Raw genomic sequence first — 16,569 nt, forward strand, 5'->3', positions numbered from 1 at the left:
GAGTAGAATTAGGACGATGATTAGTCGTCGGGTGTCAACAGACAACGTGGAAATGTTCCGTGTTATTGACTTCAGCACCAGGCTAGCGCACTGACACCAGGAAGAGTCACCGTGCGTCTCGGGAAGTGGCTGCACCTCGGCAAATGTTGAAGGGCTGCATCTCGTATCCAAGGGACGATAGAGTCGATCCGCGTCATGGCGAAGCTTGAATGCGGGGAAGTTCACATGAGGGTCAATGTAACCCCAGTGAAGAAGCAAACTCAATTTGTCTCTCATCCTCAAAACCCCCTTCATGACCCTGCAAGTTGATGGTTATAATCATTAATCAGACTGCTTACATAGGTGTATCTTGCAGGGCGAGCGGTGACACGCAGCCAAGACCCTTAATCTGAGTTATCTCGAGCACTGACAGGGGTGCTGATAACTAACATCGCAGCCGATATCGCCCAACGCTATCTCTCCGGCTGATAAGGGCCACCGCGATGCAACCTTGCCGCATCCGTCGTCGTCGCATCGCCAGATCTGCGGAGAAGCCGTGGGGGGTTCCAGTTATCCTCCTCACGGCCGGCTGATAAGCCTGTTCCTGTCCGTTCTTGTTTATGCATAAAGCAGACCGTCTTTCTCCCTTCCCTCCTTGCATCGTCACCTCTTGAAAACAACCCTTCCTCCAACCTCCCCTTCCCTATCCTCTCAGCTCTGACATACTTCCGCCGTTGGGAGGAACCATGATCGCCCAAGCCTCGGATCCGCCGCCGAAAGTCCAAAAGTCGGTTACACGCGACTCCATCACCGACGATGCTTCACACATCGACCGCTACGGCTCTGTCCCCGGGGTCGTCGAAGATGTCGTCCAGGTCATCGACCACAAGGCCGAACGGGCTCTCTGTCGCCGCTTCGATTTCCGTATACTTCCCGTGCTCGCATTGATGTGTACGTACATCCATCTAGATATTATTTTCTCACCTGCTCATAACTCTAGACCTCTTCAATGCCCTGGATAAAGGCAACCTCAGTAATGCCGAAACCGCCGGCATGAGCGATGGTAAACCAGCCCTCGCTCCTTCTTTATCCACCGTCGCTAACATTACCAGATCTTAACTTCAAACCCGGCCAATATAACCTACTCCTATCCATCTTCTACGTCCCATATGTTGTATTCGCGCCCCCATTTGCCATGCTTGGCAAGCGCTGGAGTCCTGCACGCGTATTGCCCGTCCTGATGTTCTCTTTTGGCTCATTCACGCTGCTTTCGTCTGCGACCAAGAACTTCGGCGGCATGTTCGCTCTGCGCTGGTTCCTCGGCATGTCTGAAGCGGCCTTCTTCCCGCTAGTCATCTACTACCTCACGACCTTCTACCGGCGTGGCGAGCTCGCCCGTCGCCTCGCTATTTTCTACGCAGCCAGCAACATCGCCAACGCCTTCTCCGGCCTACTCGCCTTCGGCGTCTTTCAAATCAAAAACTCCTCTCTCCCAGACTGGCGTTACCTCTTCATTCTCGAAGGCGGCGTCACCGTTCTCTTCTCCTGCTTCGCCTTCTGGTACCTTCCTCGCTCCGCCTCCACAGCCTCCTTCCTCAGCGAAGACGAGAGGCTTCTCGCCCATCACCGCATCCAAGTGGACAGTTCCGCCATCGTCGATGAACCCTTCCACCTCCGCTCCGCTCTCGGCATTTTCAAACACCCCTCCACCTACGCCTTCCTCGCTATCGAAATCTGTCTCGGTGTGCCCCTGCAGGGCGTCTCCCTTTTCATGCCCCAGATCATTCAACGCCTGGGCTTTTCCACCGTCAAAACTAACCTCTACACCGTGGCCCCTAATGTCACCGGAGCCGCCATGCTTATCGTCCTCGCCTTTGCATCAGATGCCGTCCGCCTCCGCGCTCCTTTCATCGTCTTAGGCTTCCTCCTCACTTTCACAGGCTTCATGATCTACGCCGCTATCGACGACGTCGATCGCCAGATCCACCTAGCGTACTTTGCCACCTTCATGATGACCTGGGGTACCTCTGCGCCGTCGGTGCTGCTCTCCACATGGTATAACAACAACATTGCAGATGAGAACAAGCGTGTGCTGTTGACGAGTATTGGTGTGCCGTTGGCGAATCTGATGGGCTTGGTGTCGAGTAATGTCTTCCGGGAGAAAGATAAGCCCAAGTATCTGCCTGCCCTCGTCACAGTGGGCGCATTCGGTGGAACTGGTGCTATTCTGGCGGCGCTGTTGGGGGTATATATGCTTGTGGATAATCACCGGAGGGATCGTAAGGAGGGTGTCAGGATGCGGGCGCAGGATGTCCCGACTGAAAGGTTGCGCGACGGACCGGGCGCTGTCGGGTTCCGATGGTTCTTATAATATATTCTTACGATATTTACGAGGAATGATTACAATAAATGGGTACTTCTATTAGGAATGAGAAGGAATCTTGTAGGCTAGTAGTAGAGCTCGTGCTCGCTCATTCTTGTGGACCAGATGCGACCATATCCCAGAAGATGGCCGAGTGGTGCCGTGCTAGGTGCCTTCCTCATGCCCGGAGACTAAATGTACTTTCTGGGGAAGAGTGCTAACCTTTTCATCATTGTCAATGGCATATCGCGGATAAACTTGCAGGTTAGTCCTCTCAACCAAGCTAGCCAAGTATCTACCAAATCGGCGGAATCCATAATGGCTAATGGGCTCATGGCTAATAGAGTCGCTAGTATACAAATTCTATGATTTCTCTCAGGACAGAAACTCCTCGACTGTATAGCATTAAGGTACCTTGGTGAAAGATCCTGGAGGCACGTATAACCTCATAATGGATAACGTATGAGGTGCACATGTATACTCAGTTACTACTGAGAGTATAAGGGATTCAAGCTTTTCCATGGGTCGAGCGGGCGCGTATTGGGATACACGCACAACCTTGTACCCACAGTTCCAGCGCGCCACACTGAATCTTATAGAATCAGCTACTGCACTTAAAGTCGACAACCCCTGCCCTGGAGTTCATCAACAGCGCGACAATCAAGCCGTACAATCCTACGATACCATCCAAGCTGCATTAGCTGCCATCCGTTCTTCAGAGAAACACATGTCTGAGCAACATACCCAAGACCTCAGCAAAAATCAGAATAAGGATCATGCCCACGTAAAGTCGCGACTGCTGCGCGGTCCCTCGCACCCCCGCATCACCGACAATCCCAATTGCAAACCTGCAATTAATCAGCCCATATCCAACGACGGATATCCATAGAAGTTCTCATATAAAGCATACTTGCCCAGCAGCCAGTCCGCAAAGCCCAACCGCCAGTCCGGCGCCCAGCTGAAGCAGACTAGTGTACAGAGCCATCTCCTGCGCGAGGTTGTTGGCAATCAGCACCGAAACAACGAGGCCGTATATGCCTAGGATGCCGGCCATAACGATGGGTACGATATCTTTGACCGATCAGTTCATGGAACACTACAGGCAGGGTAGTATAGATGTGGACTAATACTTTTGACGATCAAGTCCGGACGCAAGACACCCGATGAACAAACACCCACCCCGGCCTTTGCGGTTCCGTAGGCTGCCCCGATGCTCGTGAATACAATGGCGCTTGTACAGCCGAGGACTCCAAAGAGAGGCTTTGGGGGTTAGAATCAGACTGTGCTTGCTTCAAGTTATGATTGGGAAGACCCACTCCATAGCTGGGACTGAAAAGGCTCTGTTAGTTACTCTCTTACGCAACTGACACACCAGACATATTTGGGGAACCTAACCAGAATTCCGATAGCATCGCTTTTTCTTTTACTGTAATTGTCCTGGGCGCCAGGGTGGTATAGGATGTAGGAATAGTCTGAGGCTACAGAATTCATCAACCAGTGGAGGCTAGGCAGCTTTATACCCTTCAACTTCAAGCCAAGACGAATTTATGTCATAGGACCCTTTTCCCGCAACCATTGGGCCAAAACACCGTTGACATCAAAGGCCAGTCCCTCGGCCAATGGAGCTAGTCTTCTATTCCCTATATGCATGGTTCGTTGGGCGCTTGGGGCTCCCGGAAGGAGCTTAAGTCACCTATATAAGCAACTCTGATAGGTGAAGTAATCACTTTTCCTTCCTATCCCAGTCCTACCCCAAAGGGCTGTATACAACTGGTATGAGGGCGCAGGCAACCATAATCCTGATCGAGGTGGGGGATGTCTCACTTGGGTTGACCAGTGACCGCTCAGAAAAGCTAATACTTTCGTACTTTAGCCTCCGAACGAGACAGACTTTCCAGGCGTTGTTCGATGAGGACAGACCCCGCGTGCACAGGCCTATATCGAGATGCCTAGCGACTACTGGCAGTGACACACTGGCTATACTGCTGGAGTACCCTGGATGGGGCTGGGACTGGGCTGGTCTGTCAGGGTATATTTGTTGTTGCCTAGCCTAGTAATTGTGGCCTGGCCATTTTATATTCACTCGTGTATAATCCTGCTGTTCTATCACTCCATGTTCCCGTCTCCTACAGGGAGCATTGCATCGTGTTGATAATGTGATATAAGGTAGGTGCTATAGCGGGGGTACCGTCCACCAGCCACATGCTAACATAAGCTTGCTTCATGGTTGGGTTTGCGAATGCCCTTAGGGAATGGTGTTCTCGTCAATTGTATTGTCTCTCTGCTTAATATTCCGAATGGGCTAAGCAAAATCAATTACTCCCCCAACAAGGCTTATGCTCTTGCGATCATAACGTACTCTCCTAGCGCCCTGTCATTCAACTTCTGTAGACAACACGGAGTCCGGCGATAATGGCTCTTGAACACGTCTCTCTCATACTTCACACACTGCCTGGTATATCATGAATGGTCTGTTCGCATAATGCACAAGAAAAGAAGTAGATACAATCAATGAAACGACTTCTCTAATGATAAAAAATAATGAATGTACCAAGAACGCCAAACCCCCAACCAGAAATATAATACCCAATATCCGGTGAACCAATGCACATTCACCCTTAACTTCGTGGACAAAACTCCAAATACGGCCCCTTCTTCGCAGCAGTCAAATGGTCATAGAGCTGATACTCATCAGTACGATGCCGGCCAAACTCCGCGCCCACCTTCCCCTCACCAATCTTTCCCAGATCCCCTCCTGGAAGCCGGATATCAAACTCCCAAAGCACCCTCGCCAACACAAGATGAAGTTCCACATAAGCGAGGCTTTTCCCAATGCAACTTCGGGGCCCGATGGAGAAAGGATTGAACGCTGATCGTGCGCGTCCAACATCCCCTTGTACCGAACGACACTCATCCGCGATCCACCGCTCGGGCTGGAAGCAGAACGGCTCAGGATAATAAGCCGGATTATGATGGATGCTGTAGATGCAAGTTCCCACATCCACACCAGGAGGGATATACTGTCCGTCCACCGTAGCTCCTGCTTCCTCGGCCTCGCGCCACAGCGATCCAGCCGCTGATGGTGACATGCGCATGCTCTCGTCAATGCAGGCACGCAGAAACACGCATTGATTCATTTGCTGACCCATGCGGATCTCGTCGGGGGACGTGAAGATAGTGCGAACTTCATTCGCTGCGCGCTCGTAGGCTGCCTTGTTGTGCGATAGGTAGAAGAAGCAGGCCGCCATCGCGGTCGAGGAGGTATCGGTTCCCGCGACAATCAGCGTCGCGCTCTCGCCGCCTAGTTCTCGGTTGCGTAGGGGAAGACCGGTCTCCGGGTCTTTGGCTTTTGCTAGGAGTGCGAAGACACCCTTGCCTGTCTTGGAGGCTGCTTCGATGCCTTGGGTGAGCATCACCTCGACGAAGCTGATGAACATGTTCCTGGCCTTGATGGCTTCGGGGAAGAGGTATTTGTCGAGACGGAAAATGCTGAGCTCGGGCGCTTGAGCTAGGGTTCCGACTCGAACATTGGACTTCTCGATCACCTCCGGTACGAAGCGGAATGTGGGGTCACGCAGGGTTGACCAGGGGCAATCGAAGATAATGTTGCTCATGACGTCGAAGGCGAGGTAGTCGGCTGGAAAAACATGGCTCTGTGTTAGTTTCATTGGATATCCGGGGTATCTCAGTGGGAAGCACATACTCATTCGGCCCATATTCTTGGGCGTAGACCAGGTCTCTGCTGGCACCGGCTTACCTCCGTCTCCTGCCTTCAGCTGGTTGCAAAGGTGCTTTATTTGTTCCAAGATGACAACCTCGTGGTTTTTGAGTGCAGAGTCTGAAAAGCCCTGGCTGATGACTCTTCGCTTCTTGCCATGCTTCTTCTTGTCAATCACGGTCAATGTGTTTGGGGCCCGATGCACCATGGCAGCATAGCGCTGAGCCTTTTTGAAGTTCTTTCCGTGGCTGTATATGTCGTGAAGCCCGTTGGCAGTGTTGACAAGGAGGCTATTAGGTCCATATCGGACAAAGTCACCTAAGAGCAGAGAGAACCTGACGTTAGTACTTCAAAATTCGAATGCCATAGATAGTCGGAGATACTCACCGTACTTCTCATGGCATCTCCACATGTCAAGATGCAGGTCCCCGCGCCATGCATGATAACCGGCATACAAAGTGGTAATCTTTGCCAACCAGGGACCGGGATACTTGGCTAAGGGGTGAAAGAAAAGTCGAGAAATGCAAAGTCCCGCTGCCTGTTAATTCCGAATGTTAGCAATGCTGTTCATATCCATAAGGCTGTGGGGAGACGGGGAGACACACGCTGCAGCTCAAAGCTATGAGACCCAGTAGGAGTCCCTTGAGGGCGAAATTTGATATAATTTGTGAGTCGATCATACTGTCCACGCACCCTTACTTTTCAATGATAGATCTAAAGATTTAGAAGGACTTTGATGGAAGAAGAAACTACACCGGTTCCCCCCTCTCAACTTATGCTGGCGATTGACGACGCCATGGGCAGCAGGAACAGCTGTAGGATTGAACCGCTGATCGAACACGAGGTCAGACAATCTAAATTTGCAATGCGCAGTTTCATCTTGTCTGAGACATTGGTAGCTGAGCCATGGTGGTAAGGTTGTCCAGTTTGGGCTCGGAACCAAGCAGTTGGTGTAGTATAGCCTTGTAGCAGATTCAATGACCTGTTCGAGAAGCATGCAGTATTACCTCAAATGATATCATTGTTATTTACCAAACACAGCCCTACTGGACCCGCGAATAAAATATAACAGCCAGCTAGATAATGGTTGGCTTCCTTCCCCACCTGTGCACATGCTGGCAGCGCCACAGTGGACTCTGACTGCTTACTATGCTTACTATAGGAAGCCCAAGACATCTAGAATTAGTTTACTTGCCTACGACCCGACGCAGGAACTCATGATGGATTTGAGTTCCTAGCCCCATAAGCCATCAGGATCCCCCACTGATCCACAAAAACGTGGCGAAAGGAGGGGCGATCTAAGCTGCATCATAGCTGCTGACAGCACTGACACCAGAACAGGGCATGTAATGGGAATGCACGGGATCATTGCAATCCGGCAGAAAGTGGTGATAACATAGGAAAGAAGTAATTTTCCCATCTTTATGATCGAGATAGCGCACACCTACAAATGCCAAGCCTCACTGTGGTCATTCCCAGGCTACATCCCTGGTGGTATGGTGCTTTGCTAGCTCCTGAGGACATCCGGTATATTAATTCAAAAACACATATTTCCTATGTTCCTTTAGCAGGAACAGGATCACCACATGGTAGTGGAGTTGCATTAGCGCGTTTTGGTTCGGTGTGCCACTTGTTTGAGGATGTGGTTTCGCTCTTCGATATCGGGTGTTCGTCACTGATCTAAGCCAACGAATATGCACTGCACGTCATGTCTTCGGTCAGGCACACGGACAGTGAAATATCTGGCTGATTATTGCCTATTTCGGAGGTGATGGTGATATAGTAATAAATAGTAATAATCACGATGATACTCCTGAGCATGGTCAACAGAACGGTTTCAGCCATCCATTTGCAAGCCATGTCTCTAAAAGGAAGGCGAGTTGGATCGACAGTCGTCGCATCCGATCTCCATCACATCTACCACCCTGTATGGGTGACCTTAGCTTTCGAAAAGACGCAAAGAATCATCCTGCATGACCGCCATTGGCGCCCCTTATGTTCCTGGCCGTGAGATACGAGGAAGGTCATGCACTTCGGATTGTCTTGAGGATTCCAGTAGTAGGTAGCGAATGGTGGATTTTGTTTGTATCATTGTTATCTCGCAAGAAACTGTTGTAGTGGGAACTGTATACATGTTGGAGACATTGAGAGACTGCCCTTTAGATAATTGATGAAGTCTCATCCGTGCTATCGATATTCTATTGTTCTACATTCAAGGTTAGATATCTATTCATACTCAACAAGAATAACAATTATCATGAAACAACATTCTATAAACCCTAGTGCTCTATCAAAGTAACATGTAGATATATCCCGAAATGGCACCGATTCCCAACGCCTTAACAGAAAATCAGTTCATTGTCGTCATTTTAAGTAATTACACCAGCAACTCCGTACCTCTCCTCATAATAGTGGCCACTGAGAATGCCATTAGTTAGATGTAAACGATAGGAAGAAGGACTTTGTTCCAAACTCACCTTTTGAAGCACATCCCCCAAGACTGGACTCTTAGTCAACTGCATGATACCCTGGATATACTCCCTGGAAAGCTCAAATGGCTTGGCGACCAGATTAGGGATGTACCTTCCAATCAGTCTATCCGGATTTACCATCGCTTCAGATATATGCTTGTGAAGCAGGTAGCGGAAGGAGTCCACTCCAGGACGGAGCAGACTACTGTGGAAAGGCACGTTGACATTGAGCGGTATTGTTGCTCGCCCGCGTTGCAAATCTATCCGCTTCTTTGTTGCTGTGGCTGTGGCCTCCAGTCGTGCGAGGGTATTCTGGATGAAGGTCTGCACCTCCTCAACACTAGCGAGACTCAAGACACCAGATGCGATAGCATCCAGCAACTCTGAGAGGGTGGCTAGTGCACGAAGCTGTAGATATTATTGCACAGGTTAGTGGTCATTCGATTTGGGAACCCAGAGACCAAGGCCCAGAAAGGTGGTAGGGGAAAACTCACATCTCCTGCGCAGACGTATTGCATATTCGCAACATTGTAATTGACAATCTCCAGCAGTCCTCCTGGACCTCTGCTGCGCGCAATCTCCGCGACACACCAGTGTAGGTCCGTCTCGCTGAACCTTGGCGAGACACGCATCGGGTTGACGGCACACATGGAGTAGTCAGTAACACCGTCAGCGTCTCGTTTGACTGCATTTTGCATCGTCAGGCCCCGGTAGAAGACAAGAGCCGACACTTCCTCGATAGAAAATATCCTGCCCATTGCAGCCAGTGCCACATACTCGCCCAGCGAATGACCGGCGAATAGACTGTCTTCTTTCACGACCCCCTTGGCCCGCATGTCTTCGAACCGTGCCATCTCCATCAAGGCCAGAGCAGGCTGTGTGAACTGCGTCTGATGCAGGAGGCCATTGGTGGAGCGGAACGTGTACGACCGAGAGGATGAGGTGATATCAGGGAAGACACGCTTGGAAATCACTGTCCCGTCTTCTCCGACAGTGTCGAACTTGAGAGAGGTGTAGTTCGCGCGAACAGCACGGCCCTTGACACCACCGAAATACACGGTCAGGGTCTTCGGGTTATCCCGTACGATTTGGGATATGGAAAATCCTAGAAGATAACTCATTAGTCCCAATTTCTAGCACCCGCATGAGATTAGAGGGACGTCAGCCTCACCGTATGTTTTACTGAAATACTCGTCTGCGGTTTGCCACACCATCCGAGCACTCGCACTCTGCTTCTCAAGCTCCATGCCCATTCCCGGCTGCTGGCTGCCTTGGCCGGTGAAAACATATGCCACTGGAGGCTGCTCGACTGTGGCTTGAGCAGAAAGAACCTTGACACCCGAAGACATATTGTGGACTTGGATGGAGAGCAAGAGGTTGCCACGCGACAAGCCTACCTGATCGACCTTGATGCCGAGCTTATCTCCCGGTGAAACCTTGCCGTCGAAACTGCAGGACCAGGAGCGCATTCGCGAGGGATCGCTTTGGGCGACATGCGCTTCCACCAGCCCTCGAACATATCCACTAGTGAACATTCCATGAGTTACTCGATTCTCGTGTCCTGCGTAGCTTGCAAACAACTCTGAGAGATGAATAGGATTGCAGTCGCCCGAAGCTTGCCCGTATTTGGCTGCATAGTCCGGAATGGTAAATTCAAGGTCATCAAGCATAGTTTGCGGCTGCGGGAGTGCCTGAGAATCGTTGTCGAGTTGACTACCGTGTCTGCGCAGATAGTCCGTCACGGGGTTCTTGACGTAGTTGTCACCAGAGAGGTTAATAGTTCCTAGAACTTGAGAATCCCCGGTCACCGACCGATAAATGACCTGTCCCTCTACGGAGATATCTGCGTATTTTTCCGAGTCAAGAAACGGATAGCGGCTCCGAACCTCAACCTCGATGTCCTTGTGGAGATAGTCCAGCAGATCGACACCTGGATTCAGGGTGAGCCAAGCCCGTGACTTCAACAAAGCGATATCCCTTTGCGAATAAATATTGAGGCTAAACCTCTCTTCTTCCACGGCAAACGTGTTTTCGTAGTCCTGGTATTCGCCCAGCAGGATGAAGGTGCTCTTGATTCGGATTGCAGGCTTGTTATTCCGGCACAGAGTTCCCTCTGCGTCAACGACCTTCCCTGTTCCTTGCTTTATTTTGATAGAGGTCAGTCGGCCTTCTGAAGATAGACAGTCTCCTTCTCTCAGTGGTTCAGTCCCATCACAGTATTCAAAAGAGTTCTTAAGGTGCAAAAGCCGCAGAAAATCTCCAGACATAAGCGGATGAAAGAGGCAACTCATGAGCGGTCTCCATCCAACCGCTATAGCCAGATCCAGAGGTGCATACAAGGGCATTTGCGAAGTCTCCGACGTGTACTTGGAGTTGTGATTGCAAATACTCTGGGCGAACTGTCGGATTTTCTCTCGTGTCAAAACCACTGCCTCGCCGCGAAAGACATGATCCAAGGGAGACAGCAACGTCGTCAAAGATGGAGTTTTTCCGACCCATATATGCTGATAGTATTGTTGGATCCGTGAATTCCGGTTGGTTCTTACTTCAGTAATGCTGGGAGCGCCAAGTTGTGGCTTGTACTGAAACCGTAACTCCAAGGGCTCGGATGCGGCATCCCTCAGAGTCATCAAAATATCGCTGGTGGGCTCGGAAGAAGCTCTTCGTAGAGCGGCACTTGCGATCAAATGTGGCTGTACTTTTCCTCCTGTCGTTCTTTGATACTCTACCTCCCTGATGAAGATCTCCGGCATACTCGTCGATTGGGGATTCCGCACTTTGACGACTCGTCCTCTGCCCGTTGCGGCAAACAGTCGACGAAGGGGGTTGTTGATCCGCTTCCCATTTTGAACAATCATCGGCTCTGTGAAAATGGCACGGCACCAAGGGGCGAGGGTTGATTGAGTGAGGGCTTTCAGCCACTGTTCACACGAAGGCTGGCGATCTATATCCATGGCTCGATAGGTGACGGCGTTCACCCCTTGCTCAAGAACGAAACCATCGCAAACCAGGGGAAGGGAGTCGAGATCCTCTGTTTTCCTCGCAAGTGGAACCTTAGAAAGGTCACCAGTGTATCGCTCTTTCAGGATCGGCTCTATGTAATAGTTATGAAGGCTTTCAAGTATACCGCGGACTGGCTCATTAGGTGTGCAGGTATACTGCGCGGCCACGGGTCCATGAAGAATACAAATGCGCCCAACATCCTGTCCGAAAACAGCTTCGAGGCGCTCTGATTGCCAAAGAGAATCCTTCTTGAACCAGTACTCCATATCCTCGTCCAAGGCCACAATGTAGGGCACAGGCTTTTGTCCGCGGCGACGAGAAAGTAAAACCACGTAGTCAGCATCGGCTGCAGTGATAACTTCTTTCTGGGCTTGTGGATATTTGGCGAAGAGCTCCTCCTGGAACTTATGAGGATGGTTGAGTTGTGATGAATCTCGGAGAACAGCTCGGGTAATTTTCTCATTCGCTGCTGCGCCGGAACCAAGTCTCTCTTCCATGCGTCGAGTCCAGTCCCAGACCAAGGTTCGGAAAGAAGTGTCGATCCACGCCTGGAGATGTGGCAGATACAGCAACTCCACCATTCGCTGCCAGACCTCCGCATAAGTCATTTCTTGTAGGTCCACCACGGCTCCGGTAACATCCCGGCCGAACCACACCTTCTGAAAATCTTCATTCAACCTGCGGATGTAATAGTCCTTGCGAGCCAGCAGCGCGTCTTTCTGCTTCCCACGAGGGAGGCTGAAGATATCCCGGTCCAATTCTGCCCAGAGCTTCACACCCCGGGTGGCCACCTTGTGGATGGGCTCTCCCATCTCGGAGCGGACGGTCAGGATACCCCCCGTAGGCTTCTTATAGGTGCCTTCCCAGTCCGCGTCCCCAACACCAGGGATGTCGCAAATGGCTTGTTTAACAGCGAGACTGGTACGCGCTTCCTTCGCGGTCATCACCCTACTCCCCAGCAGAACGGCATCAAATGGCATTCGAGGCCGACCAAACAAGGTTTCTGACCACGTGCCGCTCAAATAAGGGTAGGAACCCTCTCCATCGCCGAAACCGCTGCCTGCCACCAGAATCACGTTGGGGCAGGCCCGAATCTGCGCATACCGGTCGAGGATGGGCTCATGGAAATCCTCGTAGGAATGATGACCTCCGCCGCGACCGCCAGTCCACTGAAGGATGACTGGGAAATCAGGACGAAGACGTGCAATTTCCAGCACTGCGTCGATTGCGCCCTTGGATCCCGGCTTCAGAGAAAGGTGCTCCAACTCCAGCTCGTCAATGTAGCTTTGCACAGTCTCAGGAGAGGGTACCCCGGCCCCGATTGTCAATCCTGTGATCGGAACTCCCGATCGCCGCAACTCCGCTAGCAAGGGGATTTGCCACGCCATGGCGCGTGGGTTCGCGTAGATCACATTGCAGGTAATTCCTCGACCAGGAGTGATTGCTGCAGCAAGAGACTTGAGACCCTCACGCATCTTGCCAGCATCGGGGAAGCCGCCACAGGCTATCTCGGCGTGGTATCCAGCATTGAGTATGGCTGCTACAAAATCGGGCGACGTTGTGGTCGGGGTCATCCCGGCTACCATGACCGGAGGAAGGCCGATGACGCGAGTGAACTTGGTATCGACTAGCATTTGAGTATCGGTGCTGGGTGACCGAATGAGAGATGGGGCGTATTCTGTGAACCAGGTAGGGCTGTATCGGACCGCAGCATACCGGGCATAGAAGTCACCCGCATAGCTCAAATTTGGATTTGTGCCTCGATGAGCGGAGACAATCGTAGTTCGCAGGCCTGTGCCCTCGCGATGCTGACTGACAAGACTGCCGATTCCGGCGTCTCCCCCAGGTCCAAAATCCAAGAGATGAGTGAAACCTGGCAGGACCTTCTGCTGCAACATCTCCCACTCGACCCGGCCAGTGCAGATCATCTGTATCAGCTGGGGAATGATGTTCTCACTGCTCTGGAGATTTTCGGCTGTTTCTGTGTGATAGACAGGGAAGGCTAGGTCAGCTCCACGAAGAGTGAAGGGCACCAAGTCTTGGAGAAGTAAATCCTCCGTCTTCTGCAAGTATGGGGAGTGGAAGGGAGCGCCAATTGGTAGGAAGCGGGTGCTTATAATGGGAGCGCGTTGGCGGAAAGGGATCCGAGACGAGTTAGTGTTGGCCGATGATGAGCCATTCTTTCCAAGCTGAAGAATCCTTTCTAGTGCCTGCAACGATGATTGCAGCCCGGCGACGACAAACTGTTGTGGTCCGTTAACTAGAGCGAGATGCACAGCCTGCTGTGCGGGGAGTTGTGCATTAATCTGATCAATCTTTCTCTGCAGCGCAGTCTGCGGAATTCCCTTGATGCTGAGCATGTACGAGGGAGATCTCTCTGGGCTGGAACTCGGACACATGGTGCTTGTGGTCTGTTGACACCGGGTCCCGATCCAAAAGAGCACCTCAATGACCTGTCGGGCGGCAGTGTAGAAGCTGTCCCATGTTGTAGCAGCGGCAAGGAAGGCGGCTACGACGACTCCTTGAGAATGACCGCTGGCGCCGTACAAATATTGTCGCATCTCCCCGGGTGTAACACCCAGGTTAATGCATGCAACAGCATATTGCACCAGCTGGCAGACAGCAATGAGCGGCAGACTTACGGCCGGTGTAGTGAGGTAGTCAATAGGGGGCCGAGTATCCGGGGTGGCGAGCCAGGCTTGGACATCAAGACCATGCAGGAAGATCTCCTTGAACTGGTCATCCGCAGCCAGGCGGACGAGCGTCTCGGACATCAGACACATGAAAGATGCAAGGTGTTCCTCATAAATGGTATGGGTCTCCAGAAGCTCGTCAAAGTAGCTCTCTACTCCTTGGCCGTTGAATAGCGCAAACAGCCTTGCTTGACCTCGTTGCGCACTCGCAAGGAGCTCACTGGTCCCGGTCGTGCATCGGTGGTTGGTCAGGGCACATGCTTGATAGTATGTGCGCAGAATTGAGCGATCCACGGCTGGATCGCCGTTCATAGAAGCCAAAACGGTGTTGATGTTTTCATTCCGAAGCAAGCTGGTTTGAACGAAGCTCAGAATCTCGCGGATGATTGCGACGTCCAGCGACGCACTCGATAATTCATCGTATGTATAGTCCAGAAGAAACCGTAAAAAGGAGGAGCACAGCTCGAGGGTACTTGAATATTCCTGCAATAAGGACGCTATCGAATTGGCGAATTTATCTTTCAGCAGTCGGCATCTCGGTGCCAATTGGTTGGAAATAGGAATTGAGCATTGAACTGCCCCGTGTTCGAGTGAAATCTCGTCCGCAAAAAGTGATTGTGGTTGTCGTACTTCCTCCCATGGTGCCTCAAAGATTGAAGAAGATTCTTCCGAACCTAGCGATGACCACGGGCTCTCCATGATTGTGTTGTGTATTGTGTATAGCGGCGGAATGAAGCTCTGCTCTTACCCACGCCCCGAGCCGCGAAGTCTGCAGTCAGTGTATTATAGCTTAAGGAAGACTTTCCAACATCTACAATCTTACTCCATCAATTACCACAGCCTACCAGGAACACCTACGCCACTCTGGGCATATCCCGTATCCTCTCCACCTTTCGCATATAGAGTGGATACTGCATCGCAGCCATCCACGTGTCGGATCCTCAATCTTAGATCCTGCCGCCAGTCACCTTACTCTATCTCTGCTGCGTAATTATTACTATTCAGCTTCTATGCGACTGCGCCTGTTGTGTTGGTCGATGTTCTTGTTTCGGATTCGAAACTAGATGTTCCTGCAGGTACGGGAGGTCTTGGCGGTGGTGAAACTAACATCATACATATGACAATACGGTGTAACGGTACGACTGTACTTACTCATCTTACAGTATATATTACATACGTAAATTTCAAAAGCTAATGTGGCTGTAGGATGAATTGATTCCCTGCGCTAGTGTGGATAGATATAGTAAGTGATCGACACAAAATACTACAGTAAAACACGGATATAAGCAACTAATTGAGACCAGCTCTCAAGTTGCTTATAGTGGAGAATTGCTTATACTAAAATGTATGTAAAATCGCCTGAAATTGACCAGTTGGCCAAAATCACGTGGTTTTATTGTAATTTACACGTACTAGTGTATACATCCTTGTATTTATGACATTTAATTGGTAGCTTTATTATATAATTAGCTATTCAAACCCACCTTACTCGGATAAAAGCAAATTTGTATGGGAGGTGAGAAAAAAATAAGCAACTACCTAATATTGGAGTATTAAGCAATTTTATATGTAAAATCAATTCAGACCGGTGATTTTGTTGCTTTAAATGGAGGATTGCCTATATCAGGTGTTGCTTATAACCGTGTTTTACTGTACCTTCTAAATGAAGCTGCAAGGCTGTCTTACCCATACTCTGTGTAGTAAGCCACCGTATAATTTCGGCCCCATAAGGAAGGATTCGTATCCATAGCATAGCACCGTCCTCCACTGCAGTGACAGCAGTATATTGATGGAAATTGCTTCAGTCCCTAGTCTCAATACTCTACATTTATAGGTTGTTAAGTTGAGTACGTTCGTCTGCAAAGGCGCCACCAGCTGCGGGCAAGGGTCTGCTGGCCTCAGTTCGATCTGCATGGTGATGGTTTGGTGGAAACTCCTTAACGGCTGCTGCCGCTTAGCACCCTCGTCAGATGTCAGCACACGGCTTCGACAGGTTCAGAACTAGTGTGGCGGTATTAGCCTGGGGCTATAAAAAAAGGTTCTAGTAAGCTTGGAGAAGATTCTCAATCATAGTAAGCTTATGCATGTGCTCTCTTGCCGAATAAGCTCAAGCATGTGAGCGTCTGATATTGATGTAGTAATAGTAATGGCATATATTCTCCTGAAGTGCTAAACAAACCCGGCATGGGATTAATAACGAATTGTTTAACAGAGCAGAGGAAAGTATAAAAAATAAAAGATAAGAATGTCAGTAATAATAATAAAAGTAAAATTGGAATTAATAATAAAATTAATACTAAATAGAAAAACCGTTGATTTATTTCTAATCTGAAGTGTGCTATG

General features: G+C 50.4%; 4 protein-coding genes across 4 annotated transcripts; 1 reads left to right on the top strand and 3 right to left on the bottom strand.

Annotated features, from left to right (window-relative positions):
• Positions 1 to 725: 725 nt before the first annotated feature.
• AKAW2_71012S (putative MFS transporter) lies at positions 726 to 2,350 on the top strand (the record flags this gene model as incomplete). The annotated part of the gene is made up of 3 exons (XM_041683657.1): positions 726 to 930; positions 980 to 1,042; positions 1,092 to 2,350. The coding sequence occupies 3 exons, from the start codon at positions 726 to 728 to the stop codon at positions 2,348 to 2,350; spliced, it is 1,527 nt and encodes a 508-aa protein (XP_041547896.1).
• Positions 2,351 to 3,165: 815 nt separating this feature from the next.
• Positions 3,166 to 3,395, bottom strand: VMA3_2 (H(+)-transporting V0 sector ATPase subunit c; the record flags this gene model as incomplete). Its single annotated transcript, XM_041683658.1, has 2 exons — positions 3,166 to 3,189; positions 3,252 to 3,395. The coding sequence occupies 2 exons, from the start codon at positions 3,393 to 3,395 to the stop codon at positions 3,166 to 3,168; spliced, it is 168 nt and encodes a 55-aa protein (XP_041547897.1).
• A 1,564-nt stretch (positions 3,396 to 4,959) lies between these two features.
• AKAW2_71014A (cytochrome P450) lies at positions 4,960 to 6,739 on the bottom strand (the record flags this gene model as incomplete). Its single annotated transcript, XM_041683659.1, has 4 exons — positions 4,960 to 5,978; positions 6,045 to 6,377; positions 6,447 to 6,597; positions 6,665 to 6,739. The coding sequence occupies 4 exons, from the start codon at positions 6,737 to 6,739 to the stop codon at positions 4,960 to 4,962; spliced, it is 1,578 nt and encodes a 525-aa protein (XP_041547898.1).
• Positions 6,740 to 8,462: 1,723 nt separating this feature from the next.
• AKAW2_71015A (uncharacterized protein) lies at positions 8,463 to 14,316 on the bottom strand (the record flags this gene model as incomplete). Its single annotated transcript, XM_041683660.1, has 4 exons — positions 8,463 to 8,477; positions 8,537 to 8,938; positions 9,025 to 9,635; positions 9,702 to 14,316. 4 exons carry the CDS (start codon positions 14,314 to 14,316, stop codon positions 8,463 to 8,465), a joined length of 5,643 nt encoding a protein of 1,880 aa, XP_041547899.1.
• Between the last annotated feature and the right edge of the window lie 2,253 nt (positions 14,317 to 16,569).

This window comes from Aspergillus luchuensis, chromosome 7 (genome assembly GCF_016861625.1).
Source record: "Aspergillus luchuensis IFO 4308 DNA, chromosome 7, nearly complete sequence".
Classification (NCBI taxonomy): Eukaryota; Fungi; Ascomycota; class Eurotiomycetes; order Eurotiales; family Aspergillaceae; genus Aspergillus; species Aspergillus luchuensis.